Here is a 23,177-nt window from a genome sequence, read left to right on the forward strand (position 1 = left end):
ATGCCCCCTGCTTCTTAGAATCACCCTCAGAAGTCCCTTAGCCCTCGGGGGGGAGCGAGGGGCGGTCCTGGGAAGGGAGGCGAGCGGTCGCTTGGTGGGGGAGGGGGAGCGCCAGGCCTGGGACTCTGCGTGTGGCGTGTGCACACGGGGAGCGGTCGGGTGAACGGAGGCGCCGAAGTGAATGGAGTTGGGGGTGGACTGGAAACATCCCCAAACAGCACAGGCTGCGGCCGGCGGGGGCTGGGGTTGGGGAGGGGGGAGTCCTGAGGCGCAGGCGCAGTCGGGGCCCCAGTCCCGCTCCCTCCTCCTCCCGGTGCCTCTTTCTCCGCCCTGCTCCCCCCCAAACACACTCGCACACGGGCTCTCAAGGTGTTCTCCGCACAGCGGAAGATGGCGACAGACTGAGGGGGCATGGCCAGCGGGAGCCACGGGGCCATGCCTTTGGGCGGCCGCCACAGCGGGGCGAAGCAGAGGCGGAAGCGAGAGGCGCACTAAGTAAAGCCGGGCGTCCGCGTCCGGCGTCTGTGGCGCTGCGGGGAGCCAGGTGGCCCGCCCGAGCCGGAACTCCGGGAGCCGCGGGTGCGGAGCCAGAGCGGAGCCGGCCCGGGACCGGCCCCAGCGGACTGCCAGAGCGCGAGGGAAGCCCGAAGGGCCGGCGGCGGACCGGCCGGCCGGCCTAGGAGGGCACGAGCGAGGCGGGGAGCTGCACGGAGCGGGCAGCGGGCAGCGGGCAGACGGGCGGGAGAGGAGCGGCGCGGGCGAGGGGAGCGGAGTGGAGCGCGGCGGGGCCCGCACGGCGGCGCTGAGGGGCGCAGAGCCGCGCCGAGCCGAGACGGACGGCCAGAGCAGAGTGCGAGCCAGGGGGCCGGGGGCGCGGAGTGAAGTGGCGCGGAGCCCGGGGTAGCGGAGGGGCCCGACACCATGAGGAGTGCGGCGCCGCCGCCGCAGCCGCCACCGCCCCAGTGCCCCGCACCGCCCCCCGCCGGGACGCCGGGCTGCGCCTAGCGGGCCGGGCGGCGGCGCCCCGGCTGCCAGCAGGGGAGCGCGGGAGGGGCGCGGGGACGGCCCGAGAGCGCCCCGCCACAACGGCCTGAGCGGGGCCCCGGGCCGGCCGGCCTGCCTAGCCATGCGGCCCCCGAGGTAAAGCCTGGACGGCGCTGAGGAGCGCGGTGCGGTGCGCAGCCCGCCCTCCCGAGACGGCCGTCCGGCCTCGCGCCTGCCTACTCCCTCCAGCCCGGACCCCCCTGAAATATGTTCAGGGGCGCTTGGATGTGGCCCGGGAAAGACGCCGCCGCGCTGACTATCTGCTGCTGCTGCTGCTGCTGGGCTCCCAGGCAGAGCGACAAACCTTGCGCCGATTCGGAGCGGGCGCAGCGATGGCGACTGTCCCTGGCGTCCCTGCTCTTCTTCACCGTGCTGCTCGCTGACCATCTGTGGCTGTGCGCGGGGGCCCGGCCCCGGGCCAGGGAGCTGAGCAGCGCCATGCGGCCGCCCTGGGGGGCCGGCCGCGAGCGGCAGCCGGTACCTCCTCGCGCGGTGCTGCCGCCGCCGCCGCCGTCGCCTGGCGAGCCCAGCGCGTCCTCGGGCACCTGCGGCCCGCGATACAGCAACCTGACCAAAGCCGCCCCTGCAGCCGGCTCCGGGCCGGTCTGCAACGGCGTCCCAGAGCCCACCGGGCTGGACGCAGCTTGCACCAAATTGGAATCTTTGCAGAGACTTTTCGAACCGACCACCCCGGCTCCCCCTCTGCGGCCCCCTGACTCCCCTTCCCGTGCCCCGGAGTTCCCCTCCGCCAAAAAAAACTTGCTCAAAGGCCACTTTCGGAACTTCACTCTCTCCTTTTGCGACACCTACACAGTCTGGGACTTGCTGCTTGGCATGGACCGCCCCGACAGCCTGGACTGCAGTTTGGACACCCTGCTGGGGGATCTACTGGCCGTAGTGGCCAGCCCGGGCTCTGGGACCTGGGAGGCATGTAGCAATTGCATAGAGGCATACCAGCGACTGGATCGACATGCTCAGGAAAAATATGATGAGTTCGACCTCGTGCTGCATAAATACTTACAGGCAGAAGAGTACTCTATCCGGTCCTGCACGAAAGGCTGCAAGGTAGGGATTGGTGACCTACGCCACAATAGCTGCCTGGCCAGAGGTAGTTTCTGTGTCAGTGGGACCAGAAAAAAATAAAGGTCTCCCTCTCCACCCCCCACCCCCCCCTACGGCTCCCACCATTCCCAGTGTAGTACTGTGTCACCCTGTACCCCTCCCTAGAGAGGGAGCTACAGAGATAGATTCAGGTCAACTTCTGTGAGTTTAAGGTTCGAACATTTTAAGGCTGGAGCCTCCTGGTACACTGCTTCCTGTATGAGGGGGAAGTGGGGCCCTTGGCTGGCAAAGTGGTAGCAGGAGAGTCTGTGTTCCCCAGTCTCCTGTTTGGCTCTGAACCCCACTCCTGGACTAGAATTAGCCCTGGGACTGGCTGTGGAAAGATTAGGGGGTGTTCAAAAGACAGGGGGAAGAATATTTGACTGCCTAATCCTCATCCTTTAGTTCCTGCCAATTGATGAAAGGCCAGGCCACGCCTGGTGACAGGGTACACTGACCACACTGTTGACCTTATATGACCTGAGATTGCTGGCCAGATCCTAAGTAGGGGAGTCCAGGGATGCCTGTCTTCTCATAAGGAGGGAACCTGTAGGCTTCAGTCTTCTGAGGAAAGAAGGCTGGGAAAGCAGGGCTTATCAGCTCTTGGAAGGGCCATGGAAGGTTGGTGCATTACAAAACTCGCAGTGCTCCAGGGTGATGATAGGAAAACCTGGCTTTCTGGCTGCTAGGGATGGGCGTCTAGACGAAATTAGAGAGTAGGTAACTGTAAAAGGGACCTTCCTAGGAAAGAATTGAGTGTTGAGAAATTTCTTGACCCTCAGTAGGGTTGCTCTGTATAATAATAGGTAGGTGGGGCTATACACATTTTAGGGCCTGAATCTACTTCCCTGTTTTTCCTGCCTGGCCAGGTGGCCTGCTTTGGGGGCAAAGAAAAAACAGCAAGGTCAAAAGGTCAAGTGACAATGAGACCAGGTAGATGTCACACTTTCTGGAGCTCGGGGCTGTAGGCTAGAGTGAGACAGTTACCTCCTGGTGTAGAACATCTCCCTTCAAGGCCTTGAGAAAGGGTGGCAAGTGCCTCTTTCCAGCAAGCATTGCTCCTGTGGACTTGTGCAAGGTTCTGCTGTTGTCTATGGCCCCGTTGGGAATTTGTGGTGGAGGAGTGGGGAGGAAAGGGGTAGCTCGTCCACCCTGACTTCACTTTCTCCTTCTCCCTTTTCCTATTCTCGTAACCTAGCAGTCTCCTCCCGCCTCACTCAGCCTCAGCTGACTCACTGCTTCACTCACACTACCAAATGAGATATTCCACTTCTTAAAGGTGTACAGACAGAGAGACAAACACATCCAGCCATGCACCGTTAGCAAGACTCTGGACGAAGTCCTACAGAGGAACGGAGAGGTTGTCACTTTCATAAACAGTGCTGTGGAAGCAGGCGCCATGTCACATGCATCTCCCTGTGGTGTCAGAGACATGCAATCACATGAAGAAAGACACATTTTGCCATACAGAGGTAGAGGTACATACTCTAATTGCCTGTCAAGGATGCACGTCCTCAGTGAGAGCAGAGGGCTCCTAGCAGACAGAATAAAGGCTATCTATATTTTGTGGTTCCCCTCTCCAAGCCCATGGCCACAACTGTTCTTTTGTCAGTCTCCAGAATGAATGAAAACCATGGCACAACTTTTCTATGGGGGTTTTCTCCACGTTATAGTCAGATCCAGGCTCCTTCTGACCCCACACTAAATCTCTCACATTGATTGCTGATAGAGAGCAGTTTGATGTCTGGGAAGGCAGAGGTTCTCTCGGCTTCTGGAGGTCTTATCTCATCTGTTGAGGGCTTGTTAGCAGTTTGCTCTCAGGCATGTTTTCTTTGCCTCCTCTAAGCTTTCATTTCCTCATTTGTAAAACAGGAAAAATATCCTTTCCCTGCCCAAGTTCTGAGTGTTTTGTGAGCTGGAAGTGGGGATGCATGATGGGTAGCATTTTGTGGTAGGAATTTTACACCTGGCATAAATTACTATTTAGGGGTTTCAGTCGTTCGTGTGTATGTTATGAGAGCACAACTATCTAGATTGCCTCCATTTTACAGATACGGGAACTGAGATACATCGGGGAATACCATTTGGCCTCAGCAAATGAGCAGGAATTCTGGTACTAGAGCTCAGTCTCCTCATGCTAACCCTTTGCTTTTGCTGTGGCCTCCTCTCAAGTTCCCCAGGTCCTTTCTCCTCTCTCTTTCTCTGCGTCTCTCTCCAGCAGCAAGTGGGCTCTCCTGCTCTTATTGTCTAATGCCTGCAGACAAGCTGTGCCAGCTTCTCGGTCTCCTCCTGTGGTTTCTACCTCTTCCAGAGCTTTCTCCTTCAACTGAGGTCCAAAGCCCAATTTTCCCTAAGTCTTTAATCCAGTTTTCTGATGCCATGAAAGAGACAGGCAATCCTGAGCCCCTTCTTCATGACACCCTGTCTCCTCATTCACTTACCTCACCTTGTCACAGCCCTTCTTTACCCACACTAAGCCTAAGGCCCTCCCCCTGAGCTCAGAGCTCCCCCGTCTTGCCCCTACCCCAAGTAGGATCCTGTGGAGATAATATCCCACACCCAGAATCCTCATAAGTGAGACCCTGAAGTCCTATGCTAAGATGAGGAGGTTTTCTCTGTCTGTAAATCAACTCTGGAGCTGGGTTCTAGAGTCAGGTGACCCCCAATCCCAGGGTCTTTGTTCTGAGTGCCTCAATCAGATCCTTCTGGTGTGGCCCTAGGAACCCTGTTCTCTGCCTCTGTGATGTCTGCCCCTGTTTTGGGCCACACAGAGCCCCAGGAATCATACCTGTCCTCACTGCTGCCTGTGACACCTCCCAATTTAGTACCAGCTGCAACATTTTCTTAATGTGCGACTGACTTCCTCTCGCATAGCAGAGAGATGTAGCTAACTTGGGCCAATGCCCATCCCCATACTGGCCTCTCCTAGGTCTAAGGGCCACACCCCATCCTTCCCTTAATTCCCTATGATTACCCCTCAACACACACACACACACACACACACACACACACACACACACACACACACACACAATCTTTCCCTTAGCTGTGCTCAGAGTTACCAGACAAATAATTCCCCTCCCAGATGTCATCCGCCTAATCTTGCCGTGTCCCTGCCCACTGCTGGCTGCTTCTCCCACCTCTGCCTCTTTCTTCTCTCAATTCAGAACACTCGGGGTGAGGAGAATGAGGGCACGGGAGCAAACTCCGGCTTCTTTTCTCACCGCTATTCCTCTAAGACCAAGAGGCCCAAGAGGAGGGACGTTGTCAGCTCTTGCAGTAGCCATTAGCTACACTAATCAGCTAGTTCAAAGAAGGATGGGATAGTGCTGATCCACTCCCGACTGTCTGGCACCCACCTGGTAGCCTGTGGGTTTGATGCAGGGACGAATCAACTGATGAGGTGGAGAAGGAGGCTGGAACCTAAATTCCCTGGAGAGAGTTAAAGGAGTTGGACTTGGAGAAGAGGAGACTCAGGAAAATATGGCCTCAGATTTCACACCTCAAAAAGGTTGTCCTTGTATAAAATATGTATGTCTTGATTGGCTCCAAGGGACTTCATAGGAAGTCTTACATTCTAACCTAAATTTTTCACTTCATTACCAGTGTGACCTTGAACTGTATGAACTCCAAGCCTCCGAGCCTCACTTTTTAAATCTGTGAAATGGGGCTCGGCAATCAGAAGAAAAAAAAAAAAAGCCCTATGAATTCAGTATTAATGAGAAGTCTGTACAGCATCAAGGCTTAGCAAAATCAGAGGTCCTCCCTCCATCTTTTCTTTGCAAAGAAGGAACAGACTGCCTCAGAGCTTCTGTCCCCTGGAAGTATCTGGCCTAACACAAGTGGACTGCTGGGTGAAAATGCCACGCAGATGAGTCTAGGACTGTATTGGCATGGAAGAAGGAACTGAAGCAGGTGACCTCAGGGGTCTGCTTGAGTTCTTCAGCAGCAGCATTGGCTAGGGAAGGAGGTTTGGCCTCAATGCCCTCACGCAGTGAGAGGGTGGGGGCTGCCAGAGACAGTAGCTCACTTTCTGCCCATACCTACTGGGGCCCTGCTCTTCCTCCACTCCGGCTGGCAGCTGTTTCTGCCTCACTGCCTTCTCTCCTCCCACCTGTCACAGCTTTCCTGCCACACAGGACTCTCAGGCTATAACACTGGAGATGACGGGTACTAAGAGCCAGGGGCTTGAAGAGTCCCTTGTTGAACATTAGTTCTTGTTGTCACTCAGATGTTCTCTCTGGTCCAGAAGTCTTAAAAGCTAGAAAGGGTGCTCTGGTCCCTGTTTGGAGGCAGAGGCAGAGGAAAGCTGGCAGTAAGCAGCCTCCTAGGAATCATAGCAAAACTGGCCCTGGGGGGGGGGGGGGTGGAGCGGGGCCTCCAGGTCCATAGCAGTTCATCTCCTCACCACTAAGGACTGTATGCATGTTGTTCTAGGGAAGGTCGGTGCCCCAGAATCCAAGAGTAGGCACAGAGAAGAGGCAATGCTTATAGCTCCGACAAGGACATATGAATTAAAGCTGGGAGGGACCAAGCAGTCAGTTGCTGAAATATACCTCTCCAGAGCCTTACCCACTCCCACTCCACCAGCTCCCATGTTCCTCCTACATTGTAGCTCATGCCCACATTCCCATCCATATTTCGATGAGCACCAATTAGACAGTGTTTTATCACCCTAGACCCTTCCCAAAGCACATCCCTCACTCTCTAACCCTCATTTATGTATTTACACACCTCTGTTCCTCCTAGCATTTCCTTCTGATCTTCCTGGCCTGACTACTTCCTGTCCCACTTTGCTCCTCTCCTACAGTTGAATGTTCCCATGCCACTCTCCCATCTGCCTCCAACTTCCCAACCTTCCTGACCTTTATTGCAGATCTCACCCCTTCTCTGCCATGCCTGCCTCACCTCCTTGGTACCATACTCCTTGCCCTTAACACCTCCATGCCCCCTCACAGTATACTCACTTCATGCCTTGGTTTTCTTTCATGTTTTGATCTTCTCTTCTTTTGCCCCTTTCCCCCTCTCCCCTCCTCTCTTTCTATGACCTTTCTTCCTCCTTTTCTACATTTTTCCCCAGTCCACTCAGGGTAGATATATGCATGAGTGCATTCACACACACTCATATACATAGATACACAGACATACATCTCCCAGTCTTCAGGGCTACTTCTCATCCTTCCCACAAGAAGGTGGCCTGACTACTATAGTCACCATAGCAACAGGAACCTCCAGGAAGGATGTATTGGTATCTCTTGAAGATAGGGTTGAGGGAATGAAGAGAGAGGAAAGGAGCCCAGCAATCTCCCACCCAATATTCTGGCTGGAAGTGTCTGCTGAACATAGTAGAGGTGGTGGTGAGGAAAGATAAGAAGTGGGTGGGGCCAAGATCAAAAGAGAGCCAAGGATCCATGGGTACATCAAAAGGCTGGAGGTACTCCCAAGCTATGTGAATATGTGCTGGTGCCTTCTGCAGACAATAGTACCTCAGGGAAAGAGTACACACATCTACTCTTCTCGGTGTAGTTGGGGATGTAGGCAACACCTAAGACTCGGGGGTCAGGGGTTGTCTTTGTAAAACTTTTCTCAAGGCAGTTCTTTTGTGATCCCTGTTTCAATACTATTTACCTGTGGTGTGTGTCTGCAGATTAGAGCTAGCCTGACCCTCTGCTCCTCTCAGTCATGTGACATTCCAGATGCAGGTATTTGTTGAGTACTAGGAGCCACCTCTCCTTCTGGGGACTATATACAATCTGGGGGCCCACAAACACAGTTCTCCAACAATGGTCAGGTAGGACTCTGGAAAATGGCTATGTCTTAATTCCTGTGGTTACAGGTGTACAGGTCAGAATCTATGTGAGGAATGACAAACCAGTCTTGTCCATGGACATAAGAGAGAGAGCTCAGAGAAGCCTGAATTTATGAGACCCTGAATCAGGTAGTGTTTTAGAGGGAAGAGCAAGGGTACCAAGTGGGCTAGGCTTAGGGGAGGGTGAGAATGAGTTACTACAAAGGAGAAGGTTGACACAGCCAAAGCTCTTGATCAAATGGATTCTGGAAATGGGATCTGGAATCTAAGCCACAAGTTTCTGGGCCAAAAGACGAGTCCAGCTGGCTCTAAAGAAGAAAGGGATAAGAAAAGGAAGGCAAAAAATAAAATAAAGTACAAGCTTTTGAGTATCTAGGAGGTGTGTCTGTGTTGGAGGGTATATACATCCATGAACTTAATCTTGTCAATGATCATAGCAGGAAAGTACCATTATTATCCCCACTTTACAAATGTAACAGTTGAGGTTCAGCAAGAGGAAATGACTTCCCTAAGTTACATAGGGCAGGGAGCTGGGATGCAGACATGCCTTTGTTTTTTCTCCAGTGCACAGATGTATAGAAGATGTTAATATTCTCTGCCAGATGCTGGAGGCAATGCCCTGGTGGCTATGAATACACTGGTGAGAAGTTAGGCTGGCTAGAGGAGAGGCTCAGTAGAGCCTATTGGAAACTTAGGGAAACCTCTGGAGTAGCTCAGATTCAAGGAGGACTCACCGGCATCCTCTTTGTTCAAGATACATGTTTCTTGTCCTTGAGATCCAGTGATAGATTTTCCCCTCCCTTGGCAGTCATTAACTGCTTATAGTTCTTCATGATAGGTTATCCAATCCCAAGTGCTCAGCTTTAAACACATAAACATATCAACAACATTAAATGAACTTAGCAGATTTCTTTATGTGTATGTATGCATGTGTGTGACAATGATAATCAAAGAAGTCATGAATTTGAGCAGGAATAAAGGGTGACATGGGAGGGGTTATAGAGGGAAAGTGGGGAGTAGAAGTGATGTAAATATAGAAATTCTCAAAATATTAAATTAAAATTTGATTTTTAAAAAGATGCAGTAACAATCACTGAGGTATCCATCCTCTTGGGACAGAGACAGGAAGATGGAAATAAGAGGATTGCTCCTTCCTTTTCTGCAGGCTTAGAAGAGAAGAGTTGAGTCCCACTTGTCTTGAGAAAGGGTATTTCTGTTATCTTCTCAACTCCCATATATGAAGGTATCAGCCAGGGTAGGAAAGGAGAAGGTGCCCTATACAGGCCTAATGCCTGCCTGAGCTCCAACCCACCCACAGCTCACACTGGTAGCTGGTAGAACCAAAAGGAAAAACAAATGCAGTGAGACATTGTTGTGTAAAAGTCAGATAAGGCCTGGCCTGGAATTGGGATGTCCAGTTCCCATGCCAAGATTTTGTTGAGTCCCCAGTCTTAGATGCCTGGTCTTCTCCTTAGAAACAGAAAGGAAGAGGCAGCCTATAATGTTCTGTCTGAGAGAAGGGCATGTCAGAGGTGTGAATGTTACCCATGTTTTCCTGTCTTACTTGGTTTGAATCAGACAGCATGTCTACCCAGCTTATTTGTGAAAGATGAAGTATATCTGTTCAGTCAGTGTTCAAATTAATTCTTCAAAAATGCTATAGGCTCAAAATCTTTTTAAAAATATTTTCCTTGATTGTTAAAAAATGTGGCCTTTGAGAACTTTTGGAAACTAGAAATGTGTTAGAGAAAAGGGGACTAGAGGCATTTGGGTTCTTTTCATTGTCATGAAGTATACAGAACTTACGTTTTAATTGTATAATTCAGAGGCATTGGGTACTGTACTGGCTGGTTTTGTGTGTCAACTTGAAACAGCTGGAGTTATCGCAGAAAAAGGAGCTTCAGTTGAGGAAATGCCTCCATGAGATCCAACTGTAAGGCATTTTCTCAATTAGTGATCAAGGGGGAAAGGCCCCTTGTGGGTGGGACCATCTCTGGGCTGGTAGTCTTGGGTTCTATAAGAGATCAAGCTGAGCAAGCCAGAGGAAGCAAGCCAGTAAAGAACATCCCTCCATGGCCTCTGCATCAGCTCCTGCTTCCTGACCTGCTTGACTGCCAGTCCTGACTTCCTTTGGTGATGAATGGTAGTGTGGAAGTATAAGCTGAATAAACCCTTTCCTCCCCAACTTGCTTCTTGGTCATGATGTTTGTGCAGGAATAGCAACCATGACTAAGACAGGCACATTTTTATTTCATTACTATTTCTAAAATATTTTCATCCTCCCAAACAGAAATTTCTACCTGCTAAACAATAATTCCCCATTTCCTCTTCACTCTTTCCCCTGGCAACCAGAAATCTACTTTATATCTCTTTTAACGTGATTGTTCTAGGTAACACAAGCAAGTGGAGTTAGACAATATTTGTCATTTTGTGTGACTTATTATATTTTGTATGCTGTATATATGCTTTACATATTACATATAAATTATATATACATAAACATATATGATGCTTTTAAGTTTCATTCATGTTTTAACATTTTTCAGTATTTCATTTCTTCTTATGGATGAATAATAGTCCGTTATGTGCATATGCCACATTTTGTTTATCCATTAATTTCTTAGTAGATATTTGAACTATTCTACCTTTTGGCTATTGTGAAGAATGTTGCTATTAACCCTGTTCTACCAATATTTGTTTGAGTACTTGTTTTCACTTCTTCTGAATATGATTAGGAAAGGAATTACTTGGTTATATGATAATTCCATGCTGAAATATTATGAACTTGTTTGTCTTAGACAGGGTCTTGCTATGTAGCCTAGACTATCATTGAACTCAAGCTCCACCTAGCTCAGCCTCAAGTGCTGATATTACAGGCGTGCACCATTGTGGCCAGCTTATGCTTAACTTTCTGAGTAATTGCCTCTCAATTCTCTATAACAGCTGTGGCATTTTACATTCCATTCTTAAATTTTGCACTCTGAACTATTTTCCATACATACCAGCAGTGAACTGAGCAAGGATCCAAATCTCCACATCTTTGCTAACACTTGTTATTTTCTGGGTTCTTTTGATGATAATACCCGTGTTGATGCAACCACATGGTTTCCTAATGATTTATTATAGGTCTTTTTAAATTGCTTGTACTCTGAGTACCTTTCCATGTACTTAAAAATTCATAAGCTCCATCCTTTATGACATTCTGTCACAAGTTACATAATTGATTTAACGGGCCATGTACTGTTAGATATTTAGATGACTGTCAACTTTTTACTATTAGAAATAATCCCATGGTGACTATCTTTGTTCATCAATTTATATCAGATCTATGATTTTTTTTTACTCTTAAAAGAGTATCTCAGTCATTCTTCCTTATTCCTGTACTTTGCTGAGGTTTTTGGATCACAAATGATACGTACTTATTTTCCAATCTAATAGTATAAAGACTTACAAAGACAATGTTAATAATCCTGCTCAGTCTTTCCTAGTTCCACTGCCCTAAGGTCCTGGATGTTAACAATTTTGTGTGTATTCTCTTCCCTGTAAGCTTACATAAACGTCTACACAAAATGACTCTTTCTTTGTTTTGCATACAAATGGAAGCATAAACATCCATTCTGTAGAATGAAGTTTGGAACTAGACTTACAGAATCACAGTATTAACCTTTTTAATGCTACTGGCGTACATTACTAAATCTCTTTCAAATTACTAGATTATTCTAGTTTATACCCACAACAAAAATGTAAGGCTAATTTACTTGAAAAATGGTCTAGCCTTAGCTTCTCATTGACATTCCTTTGGTCAGTAATTTGTTTTTGTTCTTTATAAGCCACTTGCAGGGCTCGTTTGTAAATTGTTAGTTCCTGTTTTCTGTTTTTATTAATGCTTTGTTTGTTCCCCTTTCATGGATTAGTGATGTTAGCCTTTTCTGATCACACGTGTGGCAGACTTGCAGAGCTTGCTGTTTGAATCTTAGAGCTGAAAGGAGAGAATGAGAAGGAAAGGTATGATTCTAGTTGTGTCGTACACTTTACCTTACTTAATTCTTACACCTGCCTTGTGATGTGTATCCATAATTGTCCCCGTATTCCAGTGGACAAGACAGTCTCAGAGGAGTCAAATGGAGTCATCAGCACATAGAGTTGAAGCTGGAAATTATGTTTTGGCAGACAGCACTGCTACTCAATCGGTGCTAGTGCGCATAAAGAGAAAGCTTTCTCCTTTTGTTTTAGAGGCATCATTTACAGAGAGGTGAGGGTAGTTTCTTTTTTTAAAGGGACATAGCTTGTCTATCAGGAAAGGGTTGTCGGGGAGGTCAACAATCTTGCCTGTGCTTTTATTACCAGCACGGGCACACCTTGGAGTTTGACTGCAGGTCGGTTTGAGTTTAAGATGTTTGACCCCATCTTCCTACCATCCATGCTACTTACTTAAACAGCCATCTTCTCAGCTCAGGGAAGAAATAAGCACTTGGCTCAGAGTCAGGTGGCAAAATAGTGGCCACAACTCCTTTGTAGTGATATGTCCAAGTTTACACAGCTCCTTATTGGCAGAGGCAGCTTTGACTACCTATCCATCTGTTGTAGCAGAGGCTACTTGATAAAGAGCATTTGTGAGGAATGCTGTGTGGAAGGGGCAGTTATGTGGGGTATATAGCATGCCACTTTTTCCTGGTCTCTGGCATTGGAGTCTTCCAGTATATGGCTTCTTCAGAATCCCAGAAACTCCCAAAAGATGGGACTTGGGACATGAAAACTTATGCCTTAGGGCCATTAAAACGTTTCTATTAGAATTAGCTTCTAGCCCTGCTCTAATTGTGCATTGTGTGGGGTGGGGAGTAGAGAGGGAAAGGGAATCTTTGGGAATTTATTTTGCTTTTTGTTCATTTGTTTATTGGTCTGCAATTCTGGGGCATAAACTTTGGGTCTTGCATTGACCAGGCAAGTGCTATACCATTGAACTACATCTCCAATCTGAACAGAATGCTTTGATAAGGGAATGGAAATGATCATTTGTAGTGTCTAGTATGCAAATGTTCTTTCCCTTGCCCCCACTTACAAGGCAAACTCTACTTCCCTGTGAAGTGAGATGAATAGATTGATTTTGGAAAAATCATTCTTCTCTATACAAGCCTAGAAATCTCTCCTCAAACTGGCCTGAAATTACAGCAAAAGGAAATTTGGTTGAGTAACATGGTTTGATAGTGGTGGCAAACTGAAGGGACTGTCCCCAGGGTGATATGATTGGTATATAAAAACTTGGGCATTAAAGCTCAAGCTTTGTATATTATATATTATATATATATATTATATATGTTTATATATTACATACAGGTAATACTGACTTCAGATTCTACTTTGAAATCTATCTGCTCTGTAGAATAGTTGTTGTGACATTCATTGCATTACATTTTTTTTACATTTTAAGATGATATGTATTTGTGTCTGTGGGGGGTTATACATGCAACAGTACACAGGGCCAACATCTGGGACTCAGTTCTCTTCTTCTACCAAGTGGATGGATCATGAAGATTGAACTCATCTCATGAGGCTTGAAGGCAAGCATCCTCACTGCTGAGCCATCTTGTAGCATTCAATATATTCTTTAATCTCACTTGGAACCCCACTTTTTTCACCTTCAAAACTAAGAAATAGGGTCATTATGAGGCTTGAAGGATATAATGCATCCTGATTTCTTATAATGTCCTTGTGGTAGAAGATGCTCAAGAAATGCTAACTGCCATTATGATTATCGTGGGCTATAAGCCTCGGATAAGTTGTTTAAACTCTTTGGTCCTCTCTGTCCTTATCTGTAAAGATTTGTATCTCCCTCAGGGGGTGATTATGGGGAATCAATGAGTTAATAAATGTCAGGATTAAATGCTTAGAATAGAGCCTGGCATATAGTAAGCACTTAATAAATGGTAGCTATTTTCTCATCTTAATTAGATGTGTTTAGTCCAAATGATTGCTTAATACCCAATTGAAATTCTCAACACTGAGGTACGTTGCTGAGGAGGAAGAGAAGGTAATGTTTTGAAGAGGGGTAAAGTGTCTAGGGTGAGGGTGGGAATTGGAAGCTAAAAGCAACTGGAGATATTTTAGTAAGTGCATAAAGACCTGTTTAGGTGGCTGAGGTAGGAGGTCGTGAATGAGACAAGGACTCAAAAAAGTCCTTGATTTACATTATAGCCAAGGAATAGCAGTAGTCACCTTTTATCAGGTCTCTGTTCATCCCAGCCTGTCATCTACCTAGAGGAGGAAGGAGAGGCAGCAGAAGGGAGTTGGTTTTGGTTTTCAGTGATCTAAGTGATGACTGACTGTGGCTTTCTGTAAAAAAAAAAAACAAAAAACAAAAACAAAAAAGCAACAACCACAACAAAACCCAGTTGTGCCATGGAGAGTGTGTATAACTCCGAAGAAGCCATAGTTGCTGTGTCTTTCCTGTGGTGACCAGCACAACCACTGTGCAGAAAAGATCTAGAAGCTTCCTTCCTCCCATCCTAGCTTCTCTCTTTGTCTATAAGGTTGACTCCTTGTTTGCTCTTTTGGTTGTTGTTTTTTTTTTTTTTTTCATGCCCCGTGAAACACTTTATTTATTTTTTAATTTTTTAAATTTTAATTAGGTATTTTCTTCATTTACATTTCCAATGCTACCCCAAAAGTCCCCCATACCCTCCCCCCCACTCCCCTACCCACCCACTCCCACTTCTTGGCCCTGGCGTTCCCCTGTACTGAGGCAGATAAAGTCTGCAAGACCGATGGGCCTCTTTTGGTTTGTTAAGTGCACCTGGATGGCGCCTCTAGCCCAGACACTGGTGATGGATTAGCTGACCTAGGGCCTCTGGGGCAAGGCCATATGGACTGAATCTAGCAATGTTAGTCATATCAAGTCTTAGATGTTTTGTTTTGTTTTTTATTAGGTTCCTGACTGCAGATGAGTTTCTATTTATTTTTCATTTTATCAAAGTAATGCATATTCATAATTTTCAGTTAAGTTCATATTATACATATGCACATGCATATATGTCTTCTTTCCTCATTAATTCTGATTTGCCACCACATTATTAAATGTTATGACAATATTAATAATACTTGATTTTTCTAGGTTCATGTACACATATAAAAGGAGAAGAGTCCACCATGCACATATATATAAATATAAATGCTTGTCATTAAAACAGTAGCTCTATATCTCACCCTTGAGCTCACTCTTGAGTGCTAAGTACATTGGATTTGTCTGACTGTTTTGGGGTTTTTTGTTTGTTTTTGTTTTTTGCTAATATTTACTTTCACATTTCTAAATGGCACATCACTATGCTATTGCCTGTTTTTTTTTTCCTCTTTTAAATATTTATTGACTTTTTAAAAAAATCTAGTTAGAGGAAGATTTAGCTTTCTTACTATTGGTAGCACCATAAGTGCACACACATGTCCCCTCTCTTCATCTATCCAATATTGGCATATCCAAATTTCTGATCCTAAACGTTTAACTTATTTATATTGTTAATTTTATAACTATTGTTTACATCTAGCAATATTAGATTGTGTGATTAACATTTTAGTCCTTGGTCAACTTGCTTTCTGGGAGTTAAAAATGGCCTCTCATTTCCCCTTTGCTTGGCTTTCTTTGAAATTTTGCGAACATCCCACCAAATTCTTCATTCACTGTAGAAGTCCATGAAGATATATTTATAAGTCATTATTTTCATTTCTTTTCTTGGGAAAGTGCTTCACATTGTTCAATTTGGGCTAGCTACTGAGAACCAGGTTTTCTTTTCTTTTTTTTATTTATTTATTTTTATTGGATATTTCCTTTATTTACATTTCAAATGTTATCCCCTTTCCTGGTTCCCCCTCTGAAAAACACCCTCCCTCGATCCCCTCCCCTCTCCCCCTGCTCACCAACCCACCCACTCCTCCTTTCTGTCCCTGGCACCCCCACACATACTGGGGCATAGAGCCTTCATAGGACAAAGGGCCTCTCATTCCATTGATGTCCCACAAGGCCATCCTCTGCTGCATATGCAGCTGGAGCCATGAGTCCCATCATGTGTGCTCTTTTGTTGGTGGGTTAGTCCCTAGGAGCTCTGGGGGTACTGGCTAGTTCATATTGTTGTTCCTCCTATGGGGCTTCAAACCCCTTCAGCTCCTTGCGTCCTTTCTCTAGCTTCTTCATTGGGGATTCTATGCTCAGTCCAATGGATGGATGTGAGCATCCATCTCTGTATTTGTGAGGCACTGGCAGAGCCTCTCAGGAGAGAGCTATATCAGGCTCCTGTCAGCAAGCACTTGTTGGCATCCACAACAGTGCCTGGGTTTGGAGATTCTAAAAGGGATGGATCCCCAGGTGAGTCAGTCTCTAGATGGTAATTTATTCAGTCTCTACTCCACACTTTGTCTCTGTAACTCCTTCCATGGGTGTTTTGTTTCCCCCTTCTAAGATGGATAGAAGTATCCACGCTATGGTCTTCCTTCTTCTTGAATTTTATGTGGTTTGTGAATTGTATCTTGGGTATTTCACGCTTCTGGGCATTAGCCCAGAAGCTGAGAACCTGGTTTTCAAGTACTTGGCAAACACCTTTTTGTGCATACCTCTTCTAGTCTGTATCAAGAGACCCTGTGAGCCCTGAAAAGATTGCACATCTAAGTAAGATATGATGATCTCTGTCCTCAAAGAGCCTAAAGTCATAGGGATAGTCAATTTGTGCAGAGGTCTTTGGAAAGCTTGAACTCAATCCCGGGACTTTGAATCAGGCCACCTCTTTGGTCCTACACTTGAGGCAAGCTTCCCCCTTATCTCAGGCTACATTAACAGAAACAGTTTCTAGGACAGGAGGGATGAAGTTCTACTTAATTTTGTGTCAATAAACTCATATTTGGGGACTCTGTTGTGTAAAATAAAACAGAGGCTTTTGTGACTGTGAACAACAGAGAACTATAAATTACATCCATTGAAATAGGTGGAAAACCTAGGGATGTTTGATTTCGTGGAAGCTCTGTGTACACATACTTAGCTCTACCTTTCTTGGCTTGCATTCCCTTTTCAAATTACTAGTCTTGTTTCTTTCCCTGCTGCTCCACTGAAACTGTTCTCACAGTGAGGAGACTGTGTCTTAATTATCCAAGCCAATGTGTTCTCAACTACGTAAATCCTTATCAGCTGACTGCACCCCCTCCCAATCTTTGACATTTTCTCCTCTCTTAGTTTACAGACTGCCATTCTCTTCCTTTTTCTCCTCTAATTGCTCTAGAGGTTTGTCGCAAGGCCTGGTGCATGCTAGGCAAATGTTCTACCTCTGAGCTATACCCCTAGCTCTTCTCCCATTTCTTAAACCACTCATCCATCCATCTTCATCTCATTTCTTTCCTCCACCTGACTTAAATTCAGTTAGTATTGTCTCAGGAATCTATTGTTGAGCCCTTTGTCTCATCCCCTGGCTTCTATATTGCTTTATCACCTGGAGTGAGCTAGATTGCACTGTCATAACAAGTAACCACAAAACATCAGAGGTTTAACACAACAGATGATTATTTCTTGCCATGATTCATATCCAAGACAGGTCCTCAGGGATAAGACATCTCTTCAGAATGATCACTGTATAGGGAAGAGGGATCATCTATCTCAACTTTGCTTCCACAGTTAGAAGCAGAAGAAAGACTATGATAAAACATATGTCGGCCCTTAAAGTTTCTCCTCAGAAGTAAACTGTATCACTTCAAGTCATGTTGATGACCATGCCTAACTTTAAAGAGGAAAAGATGGTCCTACTCCTAATGACTAGACCCTTAAGTCTCCATGACTTGGAGACCTTTATCTTTTTATTATGTTTTTAGTTGATGTTTTTTTGAGACAGAATCTTATGAAGCCCAGATTTTTCTTAAATTTGTCACATAGACAAGCTTGAACTTGCAGCAATTCCTCCTTGTTCTGCCTCCTAACTGAGTGCTAGGATCATTGGCATGTTCTACCATATCAGGTTCAGATCCTCCTTTAGAGCTGAGGCCATTAGTCCATCTGCATCCTTGACATTTCCATCTAGCAGATCCACATATACCTCAAAGTCAACATGACCCCAGTTGAATTTGTCTTCATCCTCAGAAACACTCTTCTCCATATTTCTTACCTTAATAAATGACACTAGCTAGGGCTAGTGGTGTATGACTTGGATCCTAGAAGTTAGGAAGTATAGGGAAGAGGATCAAAGGACTTCAAGGCCAATCTTGGCTACATAGTGAGTTTGAGGGCAGCCTAGTCTACATGAGGGTAGCCTGGTCTTCATGAGACCCTGTCTCAAAACAACAACAACACATTAAAAATAATATGAAATTGGTATTCATCTTAAAACCCAAGCTGCCAGTCTAGAACCTATCCTAGACCCCTCTGTTCTGACTGTTTTTCACCTCTTTACGTAATCCTGTTGGCTTTACCTCATTAACATCTCTTCTCACATCCACTCCTTCCTCTCATTTTGCCCCCCTCAGTCAAGTCTCTCTCTCTCTCTCTCTCTCTCTCTCTCTCTCTCTCTCTCTCTCTCTCTCTCTCCCTCTCCCCCTCTCTCCCTCTCTCCCTCTCTCCCTCTCTCCCTCTCCCTCTCCCCCCCCTCACACACACACACAGGAAACTTACTATTGTATCTTAACAGTCATTCATTTAGTGTGTATTAGTCAAGTGGGTACTATTGCTAAGCTTAGTATTAAGAGAGTTTCCTACTCTCATAAAATAGATTTATCCATTATTACCTTCAGATTATTTCAATACTCATATTCTTTTTCTCCTCTCAAATTATAAATTCTGTCACTACTGCCTTAGTTGAGGCCTTCATACTATCTTATTCAGATTGTTGCAATAATATAGCTCATCTCCCTGCCTCCAGTCTTAGTACCAACGCTCCATCCTCCACACTTGCAGACAAAAGCTTGAAAAAACTAGTCACAAAAGTGATAAGCAATCTCTCCCCAAACCCCCTAAGACAGAGTCACACTAAATTACCAGACTGGCTCAGATTTGTAATACTCTTGCCTCAACTTACCAAGCAGCAGGTATTAGAGACCTGCCCCAGCAGGCTAGCCATAGACATCTCTAAATAAGCAGTTCTGTCGAGCTCATTAAAAACTCTCTTTTGTGGTGGAGATGGTACTTCTAGCCCCGCAGAGTCTTGAAGTACCAGGGTGGGAGGGATACCTAGGGGGCCCTCCGCCCTCTCAGAGGAGAGGGTGAGGGGGGGACGGAGGAAGGATTGTGAGAGTGACTGGGAGTGGGGCAGTGAGTGGGATGTAAAGTGAATAAATAAAGAATAATAATAAGCAAATTTTAAAAAGAAGAGTTCTCCATTGCCTATGAGAAGAATCCTAGTTTCTCTCCATATCTAAAGCATCATGATATGGTCATGTACTTCCTGCACAGCACATGTTCCTTCATAACCTCCTGTTCACACCCTCTAATTACACTGAACTACCTACATTGTCTAAGTCCATCATTATTTCCTACTTCCAGGTTATTATGCCTGCTGATTCCGTTGCCTGAAGAGTACTTTATTCTCTCTCTATTTCACCCACCGAGCTTCTACCCACCCCCCCCTTTTTCAAGCCCTAACTTAAAATTTCCCCACATGGAAATATTTTCTGTCCTTCAGCCTTGAAAACACAGTCAATATTTCTTCCCTTTATCCCACCATGGTGCCAAGTACATGTGACTTCACCCTGAAGTTCATACTAATTGATTCACATGGTTGTTTCCCTTGTTCAAGACATGATCTTGAACATCCTCTGTATCTGTAGCTCCTAACATAGTGTCAAGCACTCTGGTATTTAGAGTGTGTTCTTTGCATTTACAAAAATGAATGAGGAGACTAGATTCAGAGAGGTCTACAAATTCATAACAGTTGGCCCGAGGAACACGATTGTGAATGTAATATATGGTCCAGAAGAGCTAGTAAGATACATGAGTAAAGTCACAGAACGGCATTTATTTCAGCTCCAAAGAGGAAAGAACTTCCTTAATCACTAGAGTTGTCTGAAGCTGTGGGCTGCCCTATGAGAGGATGAGCTTTCTATAACAGTGTTTACAATTAGAAGCTGGATGGTGCTTTGCTGGGCTGTTGGGGCAGATAACATGGTGGAGTGATGAGTCTCACAGTCCTTTCCATTCTGGATTAGTTATGAATTTACCTCCTCTGCTCATCTAATTTGGCATCTATCATCTAGGCTCCTTTAGAACTGTCCCTGGATTATGAATACTACTTCTCTATTAGTCTACCCTTGGCCAGACTGGGCATATCTAGCCTTTGAACAGATGGTCTAGGAGGCTTGTACATATGAGGACCCTCCAGAATGGACTAGCTTCAGGTCTGCACCCATGTCTCCAGTCATCTCCTGTACCTTTCCTTCAGGCCATAACAGGCCACTTTGACTCATAACTTCTCATACTAAGAAGTAAGACAGCTGTTGCTTATAGACCCTTAAGTAGAGCCCTGCCATTTGCCCTGTAATGCCTCTAATCTGATTCTGACTTTACCAATGCCAGGAGACTATTGCTATCTGCAGAATTACATTCATGTTCTGATGCAGACCTTATTCTGTTCTGACCCAACTGTTGGAGACCAGGGTAGAAAAAGAGCACTTTCTCCTGCCCAGTAGAGTACCTCACATAATTCGAGGATTGCTACTAGATACTGGGCAAGAAGGCATCAAGTTAGTTGCTAAGGTTCCTCTCACATCTCCAACTCTGTCAATGTACTCCCTTTCTATGGACCTCAGTTTCCCTATGAGTAAAAACTGGGGTTAGGTTGGTAACTTGTATACTGTGGCTTTTGTAACTTTGGTCTGAAGCTCACCCCCACCCCTTTGCTTCCACAAGCATTGCAGCTGCAGCTCCTGGCCAGGGGTCCCATGGGTACCTTAAGAAGATAAGCAGCCATGAAGAAAGGGTCTGTAGGGAAGATTTGGATGGGGAAACAGACCCTTGGGAGAGAAGTGAGTTAGAAATCAGAAAGGAAACTGTTTGCTTCCTGGTTGGAAAATAACTGAAGCTTTCCCTCTGGAGGGTTTTCCAGCCCCAAACCTAGGAGCTGCCATTAGCCCTCTCTCTAACCCTTCTGGCCCCACGTCCTGACTTTAGGGTGTGACTGTACATTTACACGGCCCTCTGTGAAGTCACACATTTCTTTCTGGAGGAATGTAGGACTAAAATGTCCTGGCCAGGGCTATAAGCCAATAAGCTAAGGATGAGGCTGGCTGGGTCATTCTAGTCCTCCCTAAACTGACAATTGCAGAGCCCAGGAGGGGAAGGTATCCCCTTTGTCTCATCCCTCCTATTTGAGGGGTGTTCTGTTGCTCAGCTGGGAGGAGGGGTGAGACAGCCTTCCTAGCTTCCTTTTTGGGTTAATTGGTGTTCCCTCTAGTTATTCCCTGTTTCCCTCCCCTCCCAGTTCCCATAGCAACTGGGCTGTAGCAGCCAGAACTTGATTGAGACCTGTGGTGGCCCTACTGAGGTGGGGAAAGGAGGGCACTGGTAGTTCAAGGTTTCCCTGCCACCTCCTAGTCACCATCCCTGCTCCCTCAGGTATCTAGGATGATTCCACTCAGTGACCAGGGAATAATGGAAAGGGCTTTTCTGACAAGGCTTCAGTTCAAAGATTCTGAAACTGTCAAATATGCTGTGTTCTTCTCAGTGCTCTTCTCTTATCCAGGCCCCTGGTGTCTGGCCCCTAGTTTTGGGTTTTCTGATAGGGTTTTTCAATAGGAAGACACTTGGAGCTGGAATTATGAAACCAGGTTTCCAGGTCCTTTCTTTGCCAATATTTTATGAGGTTATACTCAAGTTCTTCTCCCCCTTTTAGGCCTCAGTTTCTCCATCTATATAATGGTAAAAATTGACATTCTCAACCCTGGCTGCATGCTGAAAATTGCCTGAGGACATTTTCCAATTGCAGATGTGTGGGATTCTGCCTGCAGAGATCCTGACGTTTTGGTCTGAGTGCCATGTGAACCAGACAGGTTTAATTTAAAAAAAAAAAAAAAAAAAAACTCCCTAGTGGTTCTGGTATACAGCCAGAGTTAAAAATCTGAGAGCAAAAGATCTTCACAGGTCTCCAACCCTCCCTTTCCTGGTTCTAAGATATTTCCTCCCCCTCCTCCAATGCTCACTTCCAGCAATCCCTCCTGGCCCCTTCTTTTTCTTTAGAAGAGTGCCCAAGCCTCCTGCCACCGCTACCATGCTGGTGAGAGAGGACAAGGTAAACGGGGCTTCAGAGTCTAAGGTGGGCTTATTGCCAGGTGGTAGCACTATGACCCATACTATCTCTCGAAAGAGGCCCCAGGCCACCTTAAAGCATATGGGCCAGCAGTGGCTCAGCTGGCCAGCTGTGGGGCTTAGGAATTAGATTACCTCTGAGCTCACTGTGCCTCTTCTGCTTCTATTCCCCTCATTAGCTTCTTGCCTGTTCCTGCCTCACCACCCACAGGCCTGGTGTCCTCCCCAGGCAATCTGCTCACCCACTTGTTGCCATGGTGACTCCAACTGGGGGTGTGGGGACTGAAGGGGGGTCGGCTAATTAAGGAGAAAGGCCATACTCCTACTGTCAGGCCACCCCTTCTCCCTCCCCCCACCTCTCAGATGAAGGGAGTGCCCAGACTCTATACTTTGTTACTGGGCTAATTGCAAATGCCTTCGAGGAGAGCAGGCCTGTCACTGGGGACTCCTTTAGAAGCAGGAGCATGGGACTGAAAGAGCTAAGGAGACTCTCTCAGGTCCCTGTGAGTCCCAGCTCCACTGATGACCACAGAGTAGGGGGCTGATTACACAGTTTGGGGAGAGAGTGACATGGGTTCTTGGTCCATGCTGCAAAAATGGGATTTGTGGCTATGGACAGAGACACATCTTGGCACTTAAGGGCCCAGAGTATGGAGGGTGGCTCTTAGGTGCTAGGGGCCCTTGGCTCTGGAGATATTACTTTCTTGTCTGCCTCACTCCTGCTTCTCCTCCCCTCTGTCTAATCTTTTTGATCCTCCTTTCATAGTGCTTCTTTCTCGTTTATTCTTGTCCCTGTTTATCCATCCTCATGTTGTCTTGTTTCCATCTTTTCTTACTCCCTTTCTTAATCATCCTATATACCCCTATGTTTTATCACCTCCTTCCTTACACAGCTTCTCTTTTATTACCTATACCACTGCAGCTTCCTCTTACACCCTACACACCTCTCTTACCACCCTTTTTTACCCC

At 46.3% G+C, this 23,177-nt stretch overlaps 1 protein-coding gene across 1 annotated transcript in view; it reads left to right on the forward strand.

Annotated features, from left to right (window-relative positions):
- The first annotated feature begins 346 nt into the window (after window positions 1-346).
- Tmem28 (transmembrane protein 28) overlaps window positions 347-23,177 on the forward strand; it is a 28,626-nt gene continuing 5,795 nt past the window's right edge. The window contains exon 1 of the mRNA NM_001081283.2: window positions 347-2,109. Coding sequence (NP_001074752.1) covers window positions 1,252-2,109 — 858 coding nt within the window. The 5' untranslated portion in view covers window positions 347-1,251. The remainder of the gene's footprint in view (window positions 2,110-23,177) is intronic.

Source organism: Mus musculus, chromosome X (genome assembly GCF_000001635.26).
Source record: "Mus musculus strain C57BL/6J chromosome X, GRCm38.p6 C57BL/6J".
Classification (NCBI taxonomy): Eukaryota; Metazoa; Chordata; class Mammalia; order Rodentia; family Muridae; genus Mus; species Mus musculus.